Below are 15175 nucleotides of genomic sequence, written 5' to 3' on the forward strand. Positions count from 1 at the left end.
CTCCTGTTGCCATTTCAGAAGTTCCAGTGAAGCTATTAAGTAGCACATAACCACCCAATACCCTGCTAAGACAAATGCATACTTAACGGGGATCTATCTGTTAACTGACCCTCTATAATGATCCTTTTATTGACCGAGGATGCATGGACGTGGTATAGGATGCTGTACAGCTTGGCAAAACTGACATTGATAACAGGAGATTAATTAAATGACACAAACATTTCAGTGAGTGGCCCATGGGAAATAGACAAGAAGAAGGGAGAAGGGAGAGGGAAAAACATGCAGATTAACAGAACCTAACCTTTATCTGGTGAAGAAGTTCTCAATAATCTCACGACTATGAGTTGGACTTTTATTTTTTACTATAATACTGATATTTAGATACTGTAGAAAACACTAAAACGAACAAAATTAATACAAAAGCATTCAAAAATACATCCCCCACCCATCCAGAATAGTGTTTTTAGCACTCAGCAAAAAAATACTTAAAAACCTCGAAAACAAGCAACAGCAATGGTTATTTATCTATCTATCTATGTATCTCTCCACCTTTAGTAAAAGAAATTGTCCCACTTTAGCTTCTGTACCCACCCCCCCACCCCCAGGGCTGCTTTTCAGTGCTATTATCTGTCAGGTCCTAAGTGCTTTGGGACAAAGGCTCTCAAAAGGCATTACATTCATACACAGTATTGAGCTCTTTTTGAGTGGCTTTATCCTTCTTTCTATAAGGACACACACAAAAATAGAGGAGGTAAAAGTGTGTTTGCTACTCCAGTTTGAGTTCAGTTTTTTTGTGGGCGCGGCATTGTGAAAAAAGTATGAGGCAACAAGAAAACACTGTCTGGACGATCAAAAAAAACCTGATTTCAAAATGAAATTGAAGCAGAGACTGAATGAAATCTTACAATTCGTAGTCTGCAGGCTGTGATTAAGGTCGTTTTCACACCTAATAATCTACGCTGGACCCGGTTCTTCTCGATTGGGAATTCTGTTCAATTTGGGGTTGTCAATTTCACACTTTTGCACTTTAGTGAAACGTATTCCCCTCCTCACCTGAGGCGGCGCTGCATTTAGAGTTACTGAAGCAGAAGACGAGACAACAATGAACAAGAAATCTGGCTCATCCGTTGGTTAAAGCAGGACAACTTCTGTTTCCTCCAACATCAGAGCAAAACATGGATCAATCCATTTGGCTCAGCCACTTCTCCCGGCTGTCGTTCTATACACGCGTTTGCTCTGGTTGTGTTTACCCACAATGCTCTGCGTTGTAGTCCACTTCCTGCATTTGGTTCACTTGAAGCGACCGTTCGCTTCTTTGGTGCGGATCAGAGTTCGGTTGCACAAACTGGACTTTCCAGGCAAACAAACTAGGGTTGGATTAAGAAGGAGCTGGTGTGAATGACTCTGTTCCACATTGAAAACTATTTTATTTACCCGCACTTGCTCGCTTGCTTACATAAACCTCTTTTTGCCTGACGTAGCATCAAACTGTCTTGTTTAAATGATTTCACGTGCCATTTTTTGCACCGGCTGTGAAGATAAAAAGACGGACGCAGCACACGCTCAGCCCCCTTTTCACCCCATCCTTTCTTCTTGCCTGACAAGTGACCTATCTTTCTTGCCTCCAATATTTCTCAAAAAGCAGAGAAACAGACCGTTTCTGTGCTGAAGTACAGACTCGGTGCCTCGAGTCAGATGCATGTGATGATGAAGCTAAAACCTCTGTCTGACCTCATTCATTACGGTGCAGTGGATCAATGATATAACGCCGCAAAAGTTATATCGTCAGGGTGGTGGCTGTAATAGTTAGTTGAGTTATGTTTGGGTAATGTTTGGTGGGAGAAAAGTCAATTAAACCATGAAGGAATGAAAAAGTAATTACCCACTGAAGCCAATTAACTGAGGCCAATTAGATTAATAATAGCAGCCAGATGTTCCTTCAGTAAAACGTTCTGCTTTAAGATTAAAGACGAAATAATAACGAGTCAATTCACGACTTGCACTTGCAGCAGTGATCAATTACACACATTACGTACGCAAGGATACAGAAAGAAATCTGTTTCCTGAGCGTATTAGGCAACTGAGGCGGAAGCTGAAATGGCAAAGTTCAGACCGGAAGACGGGAAGTAACAAGGACAATTCCCACTATCTCTAAACTCCACCGGCTCATTTACATCCAATCATGACACAACATGGAATTAACGCTCTCCCTGTGCCAATCACTGCTGTCAGGTTAAAAAAGTGTGCACTCTCTTTTGGTGATTAATGTTGTAGTTCATGTAATAAAAAGGCTTTTTTGAAGGCTCTATGCTAGAATAGAATTTAATTCTCCAGTTGAAATGTATTTAAATACACAAGCAAATAATATCCAAAAAAAAAAATAACTATCCATATCCAGTATCCAGTCTACACGCTTATATTTAAATTGACTATAATCACAGATATGACCATATTTTCTTTTAGTATCTATCAGTAACCCCTGATGACAAACAAATATTGCCATATTGATCAAAATAATATCACATCGGTTGGAGATTTTTAGAACTCCAACTCTGTCCTTTCAATGGTCGCTGTGGTTACATCGATTCAAAGATTGTTGCAAGGCTCCCTGCTGTCAGAATGTGGTATTTGTGTGCCCTTGTGTTCCCTTATCAATCTGTTGTTGCAGAATTATGTTCAAATACTCAGAAAAGGCTTGGAGAGACAGAGCACCGGATGGCCACAGAGCTTCTGTGGATGATAGGCAGAAACCTTGAGGAAGTGGGAGAATGATTTCCAGTAGCAATCCACACAGTCAACACACTTCAGCCGGCCCTTCAGGCGATCTGTCCATTTGCAGCAAACTGTCAATAGGAACATAAAACGGCTGCGCGGTGACTGAGGCTGTTCTCTTATCATTCTACATCTCAAGTCTGGCTGTTGGCGATCAATAATTCATGAATTTTTCCAGTAGCTTTTGAAAAAAAAAACATGCAGAATTCAGGACTGTCGCCACATTATTCCTGTGCTGCTTACAGCGCCTTAGCTGAGTGATACAAATCAACAAATCTATACTTCAATCTGACCGCACCAACGGTTCAATTTGCAATTGGAGTTGCTACCTATTGTTTTCCAAAGATTGAACTCTGAATTACATCTGCCCTTTGAATACTCATCATCCATTGTGCAGCCACAGGCCATGAATCAGACTCAGAGCCCTTAGAGCCCCATCTTAGGGGCTCATGCTTTCTGCATCCTTAAGTGTGCAGAGGTCTGCTAGGGTCTGCGAGCTGTAAATTTTGTCAACCATCCAATTCCACGTTGGTTTGTGTAGACCCTACACCAAACTCATTTTAATTCAGGGGCCACATAAGGCTCAATTTAATCTTTTTACAAAACATATTACGAATAACGTGAAATTTCTTGAGAAAAATAAATGCAATTTCAACAAACATTATGCTTAGGTTTACCATTGACACGCGTGCATTACAACTTACAGATCACAGATGCATAGAAAAAAATCACAAAACATGTAGTCACAAGTATCTGGAACTGAAAAATTTGTCCCGTGGGCCGGATTGGACCCTCTTGTGGGCCGCCTCTGGCCCGTTGGCCCAATGTTTGACTCCCCTGTCCTACACGGACAAATCTGTGCACACTTCCACTTTGACTCTACGCGCATCTTCCCTGGAAAACACAATCCAGTCTAATTGGTGGTGTTCCCATTTTTTTTTTTAAGGGGCCGATGAGGACGACAGTAACCATGGAAACTTGCTTGAGGACATATGAAGTCCACGGGTACCGACATATGTACAACACAGAATAAAGGGAGCACAAATGAGGGTAAAAAACCTGTTCAAATGGAATGTGACATTGATTGAAGGGCTCATTTGTATGAATGGAACAGTAAACCCTGTTCCATTCACACAAAACTGTGAACACTGACCTTGCTAAAGGCTCAAGAACTCTGAGTAGAGCAGAGCGCTTACTGTATGTGATTGCTTTGTACTTCTTTGATTTTGCTTTTCTCTTTTATGAGTGTCCCCGAGCTTGTGGTTTGAATTGTAATGATCTCAATGTGACATTTTTAATTGCTCTGGAGTTGAAATATGTGAGAGTCAGAGGGTTAATAAAGCGCTTTCAAATCTTTTTCCTCGCAATTAAGGCACCTTTCGCCGACACTGACATCTCAAAACTGCTTCTCTTTAACTACGTGAGTGATTGAGAGTTTTCCCTTTGACGTCCCAGCCCCTTTTAAGAAGAACTATTAATGTAAATGTAATGTAACTGAAGCAATATCTTTGTTGCTTTTCAAACTTTCAAGGACCGAAACCCTGTTCATCTCCTCTATCACACAATAAGAACGTTTTTCTTTTGTTTTTTTTCAATCTAAAATGAAACCTTTCATATGCCTGATTTTAGTTTTTTTCCATCTTTGGGTCTGAATGGATTTTTTATTTACTAAAAAAAAATGCTAAAAAGAAAATATTGCAACTTCCATTTTTAGATCGAATTTTCTAAATGGAGCTTTAGTTCAATATTCACTGTGAAACTGATTTCAAAAGAGTGACTTCAAGAACTGTTTCCGCCATGTGTTATATTTCATGGTTTGATTTAAACTGGGATAGCAGTGGACGGCAGTGGAAAAACACGGAGCTCACAGCATTTGTTACCTGTAGCAGTGCCGTGAATATAGAAAAGATGAAAATGATAACTGAGCTGTCTTTGGCTTGACCTCGTGCTCTTGGCTCCTGCACTGACTTTAGCTTTTAGAGAGAAAAGCAGGAGAGAAAGGAGCTATAATAATAGCTATTCAGTTGCTGCATTTACTTTTACTAACCATTGTAACCACAGTCATGCCATACGTTTCCTTGCACTGAGACGGATGAATGTCTGCATCTCATCAGAGGGACGATCAGAGCTCAGGGACAGTCAGAGTACGCCGTTACCACGTTTTACTAGAGGACATTTTAATTGGTGTATTGCCAGTGACCACATTTGCTATGTGCATACTTCCCCCTCACATTTTGCTGAAATTTATTCTAGACTGGAGCCAGGGCAAAGATATAGTGAAAGCGGGAGGAATATGAATAAAAGAGAGCGCATCAATTTTTACAGCTACACCTCTCGTGCTGGTTTTAACACTTCTTACACTTACTGCTGTCTCCCCTCCCCCCGTCCGTGTCTCACCTTTATGTTCATGCAAGATCAGTCACTGCTGCCGTGGCAACAAAGTCAGGGTAATCTAAAAAGAATTTCTTAATGTTCTGGAAGAGGTGACACATTTTGGTGGTGGTATGCACGTCTGATTAATAGATACCTTTAAACCTGGATTATACTGGCTCTAGCATCGGCGATGCTGAGATGTGCACGTGCCAGAAATGACACCGTCGCTATTCGCGGGCACTTGTTGTCCACCTCTGTTAATATGCTTTCGCTGTGCGCGCAATGAATGTATCTGAGGGAGCACTGACAGAGCACATTTGCATTTACAAGCAGCTCTACAAGACCATAGAGAGGTTCACATGGTGCTGCATTTGTCATGGCTTTGGCAGCGTCTTTGCCTGTGTTTTTGTCCTGTCCTCTCTTTCTCTGCTTTTGTCTATATGGGTCTGGCTTCTTGGTCTCCTCCTCCTCCTGCTGCTGCTGCTGCTGCTTCTTCAACCTGGGTTCAACACTCCATTCTTCACCAGGTTGTTCCGTCCTGCGTGTGGCATTGACACACCGGCTCTGTCTTGTATCAGTGTTTATCTCATGAGGTTACGACCTCACTCACCCTCAAATTTGCCTTCCTATGGAGGTTATTTCTTATCAATATTCAATATCTTGAATTTTCAGATTTTGTGACTATTGATGGATTGGAAATAAACTCCATACCTTCCCGGCAGTCCAGTCTCGTGACAATGGGCATTTTATTAGTTTTTTTTTACATTTCAACTCTGAATCTGTCTATGAAACTGTTTTTAGTTCCTAACTTTGGTCTTCGTGACAGAATTCTTGCACAGGAAGTGGTCAAATGCAAACTATCAAACACAGTTTCAGCTCAAAACAAGAAAAACTTTTTTTTGGGAAAACAAATTCATTCACACCAGCCCTTCTAATTCGTTTTCTTAGAAAGTCTGCTTTGTTTCGTTTCAAGTGAACCAAATGCAGGGCAACGCACGGCATTGTGGGTAAACACAACCAAAACACACGTGTGTGTAGAACGATAGCCAGGAGAAATGTCAAAGCCCATTGTTGCAGTGTATGTGTCGTATTTTCACATTAAACGCTCCATGTTTTGCTCTTATGTGAAGGAAACAGAAGTTGTCCTGCATTAACCAACAGATGAGCAAGTTTTCTTGTTGTCTCGTCTTCTCCGTCAGTACTTCTTGATGCAGTGCCGCCTCAGGCGAGGAGGGGAATACATTATTCAAAAGGTTTGGTTTGTTTCACTAAAGTGTGAGAGTGTGAAAACAAACTCGGACCGGCTGAATCCGGAGTCCCCAATCGTGAATCTGTGTCTGAATCTTTGCTTTTCGGTCTTCATGACAGAAACTATCCAACACAGTTTCAACTCAAAACAAGTAAAAAAAAACTGTGTTTAAAAAAAGAAAAAAAAGAGGGTCCAATGTTTGGAAGACAAATTTCACTTTCTTTCTGAAGCAGCTTTAAATAAAATTCCAACACCATTAATTTTTTTTAGATGATATACCATGACAGCACCTTTCAATTAGCTGGCTAATTTATAAGCACATCTGTAACTTTATTCTATTTGTAACCACTATAATATACAGTAGTTGCTTCTGAAGCAAACAGAATTTTGCTTCCTGCTTATCCAAAGACTTAGCTTCTTCGTACGCTGCCTTGCACTTCCGAGCACCAGAGGAGCATAAACGCCTCTGTGGCTGTTGGACAGGCTGCGTGCTCTCTGCAGAAGTTCCCACTACGTTACCGTACGCGACTATAAACGAGGCTTACTTCCATCCACTCACTTTATGGACTCAAGAAGTGTTGATGAGACTATAAAATCATTTTTACTCACTGAAATACTCACATGCTCTTTTCCAAGTCACATAAAATAACAAGGTTTTATTCATACTTTTTATGTTTTCATAAACTGCCCTAATCATAGTTTAATAAGATGAAGATTTTCTTACAGCCTGTTTTATTTTATTCAATTAGCTGCTGTGGCTTCAGTCTACAGTCAATCTGTTGTCAATAAAAATCCATGATCAATGATTATGAGCACACAGAACTCAACTCTTTCTTTACATATAGTATATTTCACATTTATCTGGCAGCCATTTGATATGAAAAATCATGTAGGCAATAGTTTAACAGCGGTCATTAAAAGTATTTTTGATTAAAATAACTGTTCAAGTTATGGGCCACTGTTTTATCAATAGCAGACATCTATAATAAGCAAGTCCAAGTTCATTGCACGCTGTTGTGTTTTTGCCTCAGTCCCGGGAGAATTGATAAGAGGACAAAGAGTTTAACTATCAAAGATAACACTTTCCATACATGGACAAAATACTATTCAAATCTAATGTGATTTCACCAAGGACACAGATATCCAATTCAGTGATTATACGGGAACGCGATACAAGGCAGCACATGGCTGTTGCCTTGTGATCCTGCATCAAAATGGAGATAGTCATCATCGCCATGGTAATTAGGCAGCTTTCTACGGAGGAGGCTTTATTTGCGTGTGTTTGGGTGGCACGCTGGACCCCCCCCCCCCCTGCATCAATAAGTCATATCCTGAGGTTATTCATATTTCATCAAACATCCTCATCTATAATGAAAACACTGCTCACCCAGCCAGGGCCTCACCTGATTGGGGCCGTCTCGTCCCCCTTGTCCAACCACTCCTGCGGAGGAATGATGTACATGCACCACAAGCCCCAGTTGTAGCCGTGCGCGGCGTTGGCATACTGCTGCACCTCAAACGTGTTGAACTTGATGTTGTCAATCGCGGGCAGGATGATGCGGGTGTGGTCCTCCTTAATCCGGGAGAGGATCGGCTCCGCCCTTTGAAACGTTTGAAAGGAGAGAGAGAAGTTACGACTTTGAAAACGTGAACGTGCGGATGCTTCACGGCACAGATGCAGAGGGTGCATAAAGATGTTTTATGCGGTGAATTTGTGAACTGCAGCAATGTGAATGTAAAGTGACAGCTCACAGAATGTGAAATCAATGCAAGTATTTTAAAATATAATTGATTTTGAGAATTGATATTTACTGTAGGTCTACATTTGCAGCAGCAGCAGTAGCAGCAGCAGCAGCTCTCAATGACTGCTCTCTCTCTTTCATCCTCGTGTAACATTTACATGGGCTTGTCACTACTGATGCGGTGTGTCAAATCTGCATGTACCCGATGACAGCGAGGATTGGCTCCCTTTTGCCCAAATAAATGTTCAGCGCGACGGCAAATGATGCCATATCATATTTTATCGCTCCTTCTCGTGAAAATGAAAATGTCAAAATGTGACACTTTTCCCCAGCAGTGAGACTTGATAACACATCAGGTGAGAAGGGAGGCTGCTGTACTGGGGAAGCAACTGAATATCCAATCTTTTTTCTCCCCCCCCCCCCCTGCGCTGCGTGTTAAAAAGGTTGCATGTTTCTGAAAAACAGCCTTTTTCCTGCACAGTCTTTATCTCACGGCTACTTCTCAGTTGGGCTGCACATATTCTTATAGATCAAAATGGAGAGCAGAAGACATTTTCACGAAACGTCGTAAAACGCTAAGAGAGGCTATAAACAGGCCTGCTCTGTTTAGGAGAACCTCATCAGAATTATGGGCTCGCCTGTCCTACATTCACACTTCAGTAAAACATTTTTTTTTGGCCCTGAGGATGTGGAACCTTTTAGCACCAGCACCTGAAAGTGGCAAGTGGAGCTCAACTGATGTGACTCAGTATTAACCTTATGAAAATAACTGTATAAAGTCCTGTTTCAAAGACACATACTGTACAGTGTGCAGCACGACAGCCATGAGGGCACAGTGTATTGACGGCATTGGGGTCATCACAGGTCGATGATTACATTGATAATGTAGTCTATTTCCAGTCATCTTTTAATAGTCAACACTGATTTCTTTCACATAACCAGTGAGTTCTATATATTATTTAAGCCATAAACATACATTAATGTAAAATCAGCTATTTTTTGCCTTTATAGAAAGTTTAGTTTCTATCACTGTTAACTATGAAGTGGTGACATCACGATCAGCTTATTTGGCCCCGATTCTGCCGAGTCCAGATCCAATACTTGTATTTGTCTAGATAACAGAGTGGTACAGTATACCTTTTTTTTTTTTTTTAAATGTCAGATTAGTCATATATCAGTCAAAAAAACAACCGTAACCGGACTGCAATTTCCATTAATAACTACACTGACACAAACCAAACCAGTCATAAGACGTGACGTCCAAAAAAAGGCAGTACTACTCTTAACTCAAAGTTTGACAACAATTTGAATGGAACAAACCTTTATTAATATTTAAAAGTTATGACCACAGCTTTGATTTCTCACAGTAACCACTGCTCCCAGCAGGTTTCTGTTTAGGTGCCAGGAGGGACGACTTTGACGGTAAGACAAGTCACTACGGGTCTGTTTTGTGGCGATGCCGTTCGCAGAAAGCTCCCTGTGCTATTTAAAGCCTGGGGAACATGGTGTTGAGATCTACAGAGTGGAGGATGAAGCAGCAGCACTGCTGGCAGTGGCTGCATTTGGATAATCTTCCTCATGCTGAGAGATGATCTCCACCCCATCTTCAAAGCAAACCTTCACACTCCCAATTCCTTATTTGATATACTTCTAAATTTAAAAGAGGAGGCTGCAATTATGAAATTATGAACGTATCTCTCTATACTCCCACGCTTTTCCTTCTATCTTTTAAACCACTGACTCTCTCTCTCTCTCCGTCTTCATTCTGATTGATGTCTCTCTCTCCTGTTAATCTCATTTCCTCTCCTCATCTACTGCACTTCAAAAAGGGAAAACCATTTATCTTCCAAAAGCAAAACTACTACTTATCACATGAAGGTGCGTGGGGGCAACAAATGTGCAGAGGAAACTGATCCAAATTGAACGACTATGAGATGATGTCACTAAAAAAAATTAGGCAGTACTTTCAAAAAAAGCATCAATTAATAACGTGGGATGGGACGGTAAAAGTGCTGCAGTCGCAGTTCTGAGAGGCAGACAGATGGTACTTCTCTGAAGCCATTCTAAAACGCTTAACGCGAAAAAGATTAAACGTAGCTTAATGTCCGAAAATCAGTCACTAAGTTTCTCATGGACACCTTAGGTCATTTCATAGTCATGTCCACGTTCACCTCTCCAACAACCCCAATATTATGAATGCTGTCTACGTGAAGTATCCGTGGATTTTTGTTTCTTCCAGAACGGTTGTGTTTGCTGGTCACAACAACTACAATTATGTGATAACAGTGTTTTTACTGTTACTCAGGCAGTTCCCCAAACCACTGTCATGGAAGCTGAGCTTCCCTGGAAGTGACGTTTTTGCCGCATTCGTCCAATCACCGCCGAGCTCACCGCGGTGAAAAAAACCTATTCTTTGCCGTCCCATAGAGAAGAGTTGAAGCTTCAAGTGGTTTTAATGTTGAGGCTGCTACGGGAATACGAAAATCCCGTAGGACGACCCGTCATCCGTGATAGACGAACCTAATTGTGTTGTAGTGCACATTTAGTATTGAAAATACAACACAGTACATATTTGACGACATTTTAGAGGAAGCTAAGCTTCCCTTGCCGTCTTAAAGCAATCGCCACTGATATAGACGCACTCGGACATTAAGGTACGTTAAGCTTTTTCTCCATAACGAGTGCCTATGGAGAGGAAAAGGCATCCATAATATTGGGGTTTCCGTTTTGATTTTTGGAGAGGTGAAAGTGGACATTATTAGAGATGTTCATGCGAAATTTGGTAATGATTGATCTCTGTTTTCGGACATTAAGCTATGTCCCCTTATCCAGCTCTATCTTAAACCTGGCCCTAAGAGAACTGTCGTAGTAACAATGCAGTTGTCAACACTCCTCCTCCCCTTCCTCATCACTTTTATACAGGTTGAATATTTGGGGCAATTCCTTACCCAGTGCAGTCTAATGGAGTTGTTAATTGGACAGAGGATTGGAGGCCGACGGGCCAAGGACCATGCAAACATGGACACTGGCACATCTTTCAGATCTCAACAGCAAGGTTACAGGACACATATCTGCTGCCCGTGGTGCTGCACTGTCTCGTCAGCAAGAAATCGCTCACTCCTGCATTCACATCAGGCACACGCACACTTTAAAGGGAATGAGAAGCAAACATTTCTGATGGGCATACTTGATGTTATGCCCAAAACACAACGATGAATAACTGAGACGCTAAACACGACCCCTTTGCACCGCGCGCCCGACTTTCCGCCGAGATTACGCACCGTGTAAACAGCTCAACTGGGGTTGGACACTTCCTAATGCACTTGAGCCACACACTTTAGACAGTGCACTAAAGATCGTTTAAATCAGGCCCCTTAACGGCTACAGAAACACTTTTGAAAGCTTCCCTGTGTTATTTATGGATATGGCGATGAAAGCTATGGTATAACCTCCAGTGAGGTCCATGTAAACATTTCTATCAATCAACGCAACTCTGCGCTGAAGCCAGATGTAAAAACATTAGCATTACTGTGAAGTGGTTTTTAAATATAAAAGGATAATTAGATATGTTTGGATATTTCTGAAATTCTACTGTCAGAAATGTTATAATTAGTCTGTGGCAATTATTAAAGGCAAACACTATAGAGGGTGATTTTAAACCATACTGAGTAATGATGCCTTTCAGGTCACATAATTATAGAGGGTGATTTCAGCCTTCATGTATTTACTGGCAGTGACAACCGGGACATGTCCACTAGGACACGTCCACCAGGACGGCCACCTGCTTCGTCTCAACAGGACGCTGAAAATCTAGCCCATGCAGTTGTAGCCGCTTGACAGGAGCGCAGTAATTCTTTATTGTCAGGATGTCCCAATAACCCAAAAGTGCAACAGGAACTTGAAAAAAAAAAAGAATCCCATTTCTCCTCTCTTCATTGGCTTCCTGTAAAACCTGGACGAGAGCTTAAAATAATTGTCCTCATGACAGAGTTCCAGTTTGACTTATGGAGCCCACATACAGTATCATCCCGAATAGATCAATTCATTCTCAAAACACAGGCTTACTAGTGATGATACATTGAGAAATCCTTGACTCACTATTCTGTCTTTGCTCTCACTGTAACTCGTGCTTTTCCTCCCTGGTGTCCTTCTCTTATTTACTATTATTAGTTAATGCAGTGATCATGCAGCTTTTATTACTCATTAAACCATTCTGCTATCGATATTGTTACCATTGTTGTCAATGTTTTGTGTTTTTCCACAATCGTATTTGGTATATGCCAATTATGGTTTTGGTAGATAAATGCTGTTTAGTAGACAAGGGCCACTTACTATCGTTAAGGTACAAAGTCACAGAATCCAAACTGTTAAAATGTTCTGTAACGTTTTAGTTGTTTTTAGGAATCAGTCAGGTTGTGTACAGTGTTGACTAACATGACCCTTCTCCCTCTCTGAGCAGTAACTTGTGTTTTCAATGGCATCATATTTTGCTCCAGGGTATCACACCATCAGAATCTCATACTGACTCACGCCTACTGCTAACTTTACTTATTCCCCAAATCCTTATTTGAACAAGCTCCATTTTTAGATGATTTGATTTAAAGCTGTTGTTCTAGAACACACCTTTAGGTGCTGCTTGAACACATCAGCAGGCACTTTCACCCGGAGGTGATCAGCCACCCATAGTTGTGCCTAAGCCTCTTGAAGCCCCCTCCACATGGACAGCCACCACGAGGCCTTTTCTGCTGCCTCCAGGATGTTTTTTTTTTTTAGTGGCTCTTCTCCTTTGCAGTCCTCTCATCCCGAGGATTGTGAGTGACTGCAGCCAGCAAAGCACCAGCAGCCAACTTCATATGGCTCATTCAAATGAGTTCACACATTGCAGATTGAGCCCATCACATAGATAGATGTATGGATGGATGGATGGATGGATGGATAGATGGATAGATAGATAGATAGATAGATAGATAGATAGATTGATTCCTAAATTGTCGATCAGATTCCAACGACCTTTGTTGGAAACACTGACCTCATTATGTGAGAAGTTGAAGACCATTCGAGAGGTTGAACATATCAATGAATTCATTCAGTGTCACACTTGCTTTCACACTTCACACAACACAACGAGCATTTCCCCCTTTTTTCCCCCCCTCCACGTGTAACTTGTTCTGTGTATTTTCACATTCCTTCTTATTCCTCATGTATTTATTTGTGTCATAATATAATGAATGTGTCCCAGATACTGTGCTTTCACAGTGGGTCCATGTATCATTTTATAGAAAAATGACTGTTTACTGTAACTTCTAATGCTACTGTGAATTATTTTCCAGTATAAATACTGTATTTCACGAGTAATACCATACAACATACTACTGTGATTGAGCAGCATTTACCTGTGTAAATACTGTATTTAACTGCACACAAAAAATCACACACTACAGTTATTTCACGACTACCTCTGTAGTTCTTACACCTACGGTAAGTTCACAATAAAACACAAAGATGTGGTATTATTTTGTGAAAGGTCACAGTCAGTTAAATATCCAAAATATCCAGTGTTTCTGTGCTGCAATAAGATTTTACTTTAACCTTACAGAGGATTTTTCACATTGTGCCGTCCCTAAATCTCCCCCTACACAGATAACTTTAGGTTTCCCTGTGACCCCCACTCCAGCCACCACCCTGCCCGTATTCTATTCATTTCCCTGCATTCTAAGGATCTCAGTACTTCCACAGAGGCAGTCAGCCGCTCCTGCATGTCGGGATCTACTATATAAGTCGGGTGACTGTAGAGACACCCCAGAAATGAGGGCACATCTGTTTTTTTGACAAACAGGCTTGAGTCATTCGTCTTCTTTTTCTGCCACTTCGTCTCCACCGACAGTGGGAGAGTTATTCATCCACATCATTGCAAATCCTACCCAGCACCAATATTGGATGACTCATCCAGTATTGTGAGCATTATGCTAATAAACCTTCATTGCTGCTGGATTCGCCAAGCCATTTCCTGTAGCGTTTCACACTGAAGCAGGTGCTCATTTGATTGAATAACTCTTTACGCTTCACTCAACGTCCTCCGTAACAACCAGCACAGTGATCACATCAGGCAGAATCACTAATAAGCACAAAAATCACTCTAAAATCTCAGTTTACATCAGTGGATTTGTCTTCATCTTTGTCCTGTGCTGATAGAAAACCCCCAAAGCTCTTGTATTTGAGATTTCATTCTTTATTTAAAATAGAGAAATAATCTGGAGCAGGGAGCTATCAGATAATGGGCTCAAACTGCTTTCAGACTTGTGCCCTGAAGGCAGCAGGGCCCTGAATTCGGCATTGGACGTAACGCAGTAGAATATGTGACGTCGCCGCATGTAGGGAAGAATACAAATATACTGATGGATGGTCCATCCTCTGTGAGAGACAGCGCAAGGAGGAGAGGGAACACTTCAACTGACAGAACCAGTGATATCTTTCTCACACCTCACAGTTGTTTCTTGCATCACAGTGGTTCAATACCATTTCTCTGTGCTTGAATTTCTACCGATACAAATACCAGTCCAATAGAGTCATTTACCTAGTCGTGAAAATTTAGCAACTACGGTTCGTCTCATTTTCGACTATGTTAGATCAAAAACCCCTAACTTCCAAAATCTAAGGACTCTAGACATTTCAACTCTGCCTTTGTACATTTATTTGATGGCTGTAATGTGGTTACCATGGATATAATTAGGAAGGAGGAGTTGGGTATAGACCTGTCAGAGGCTGCTCTATATATAATTTGGCTACAATACAATCGTTCTCCTCAGGATTTTGAGACACAGACCACAATACATACTGTTATGTGTGGACATATATCTATATAGACCAAAAATTTAATAATAATGATAATAATAAAAATGACTTTAGCCAGTATTGGACCAACACCAATGCTAAATATTATATTGACTCATGCCTGGTTATAAGATGGTGCCTGCAGTTCAGGTGAAGATTTGAGTTTGTTGTGCCCAGGGATGCAAATGAATCATTGAGCTGTTAGCGT

The 15175-nt window shown here is 41.2% G+C and overlaps 1 protein-coding gene across 2 annotated transcripts in view; it reads right to left on the reverse strand.

Annotated features, from left to right (window-relative positions):
* Positions 1 to 15175, reverse strand: part of galnt9 (polypeptide N-acetylgalactosaminyltransferase 9) — an 80009-nt gene that overhangs the window by 29973 nt on the left and 34861 nt on the right. For both annotated transcript variants that reach the window (XM_058637076.1, XM_058637077.1), the window contains exon 5: positions 7798 to 7995. In XM_058637076.1, the coding sequence (XP_058493059.1) occupies positions 7798 to 7995 (198 nt within the window). The remainder of the gene's footprint in view (positions 1 to 7797; positions 7996 to 15175) is intronic.

The sequence above is a fragment of the Solea solea genome, chromosome 8 (assembly GCF_958295425.1).
Source record: "Solea solea chromosome 8, fSolSol10.1, whole genome shotgun sequence".
Lineage (NCBI taxonomy): Eukaryota > Metazoa > Chordata > Actinopteri > Pleuronectiformes > Soleidae > Solea > Solea solea.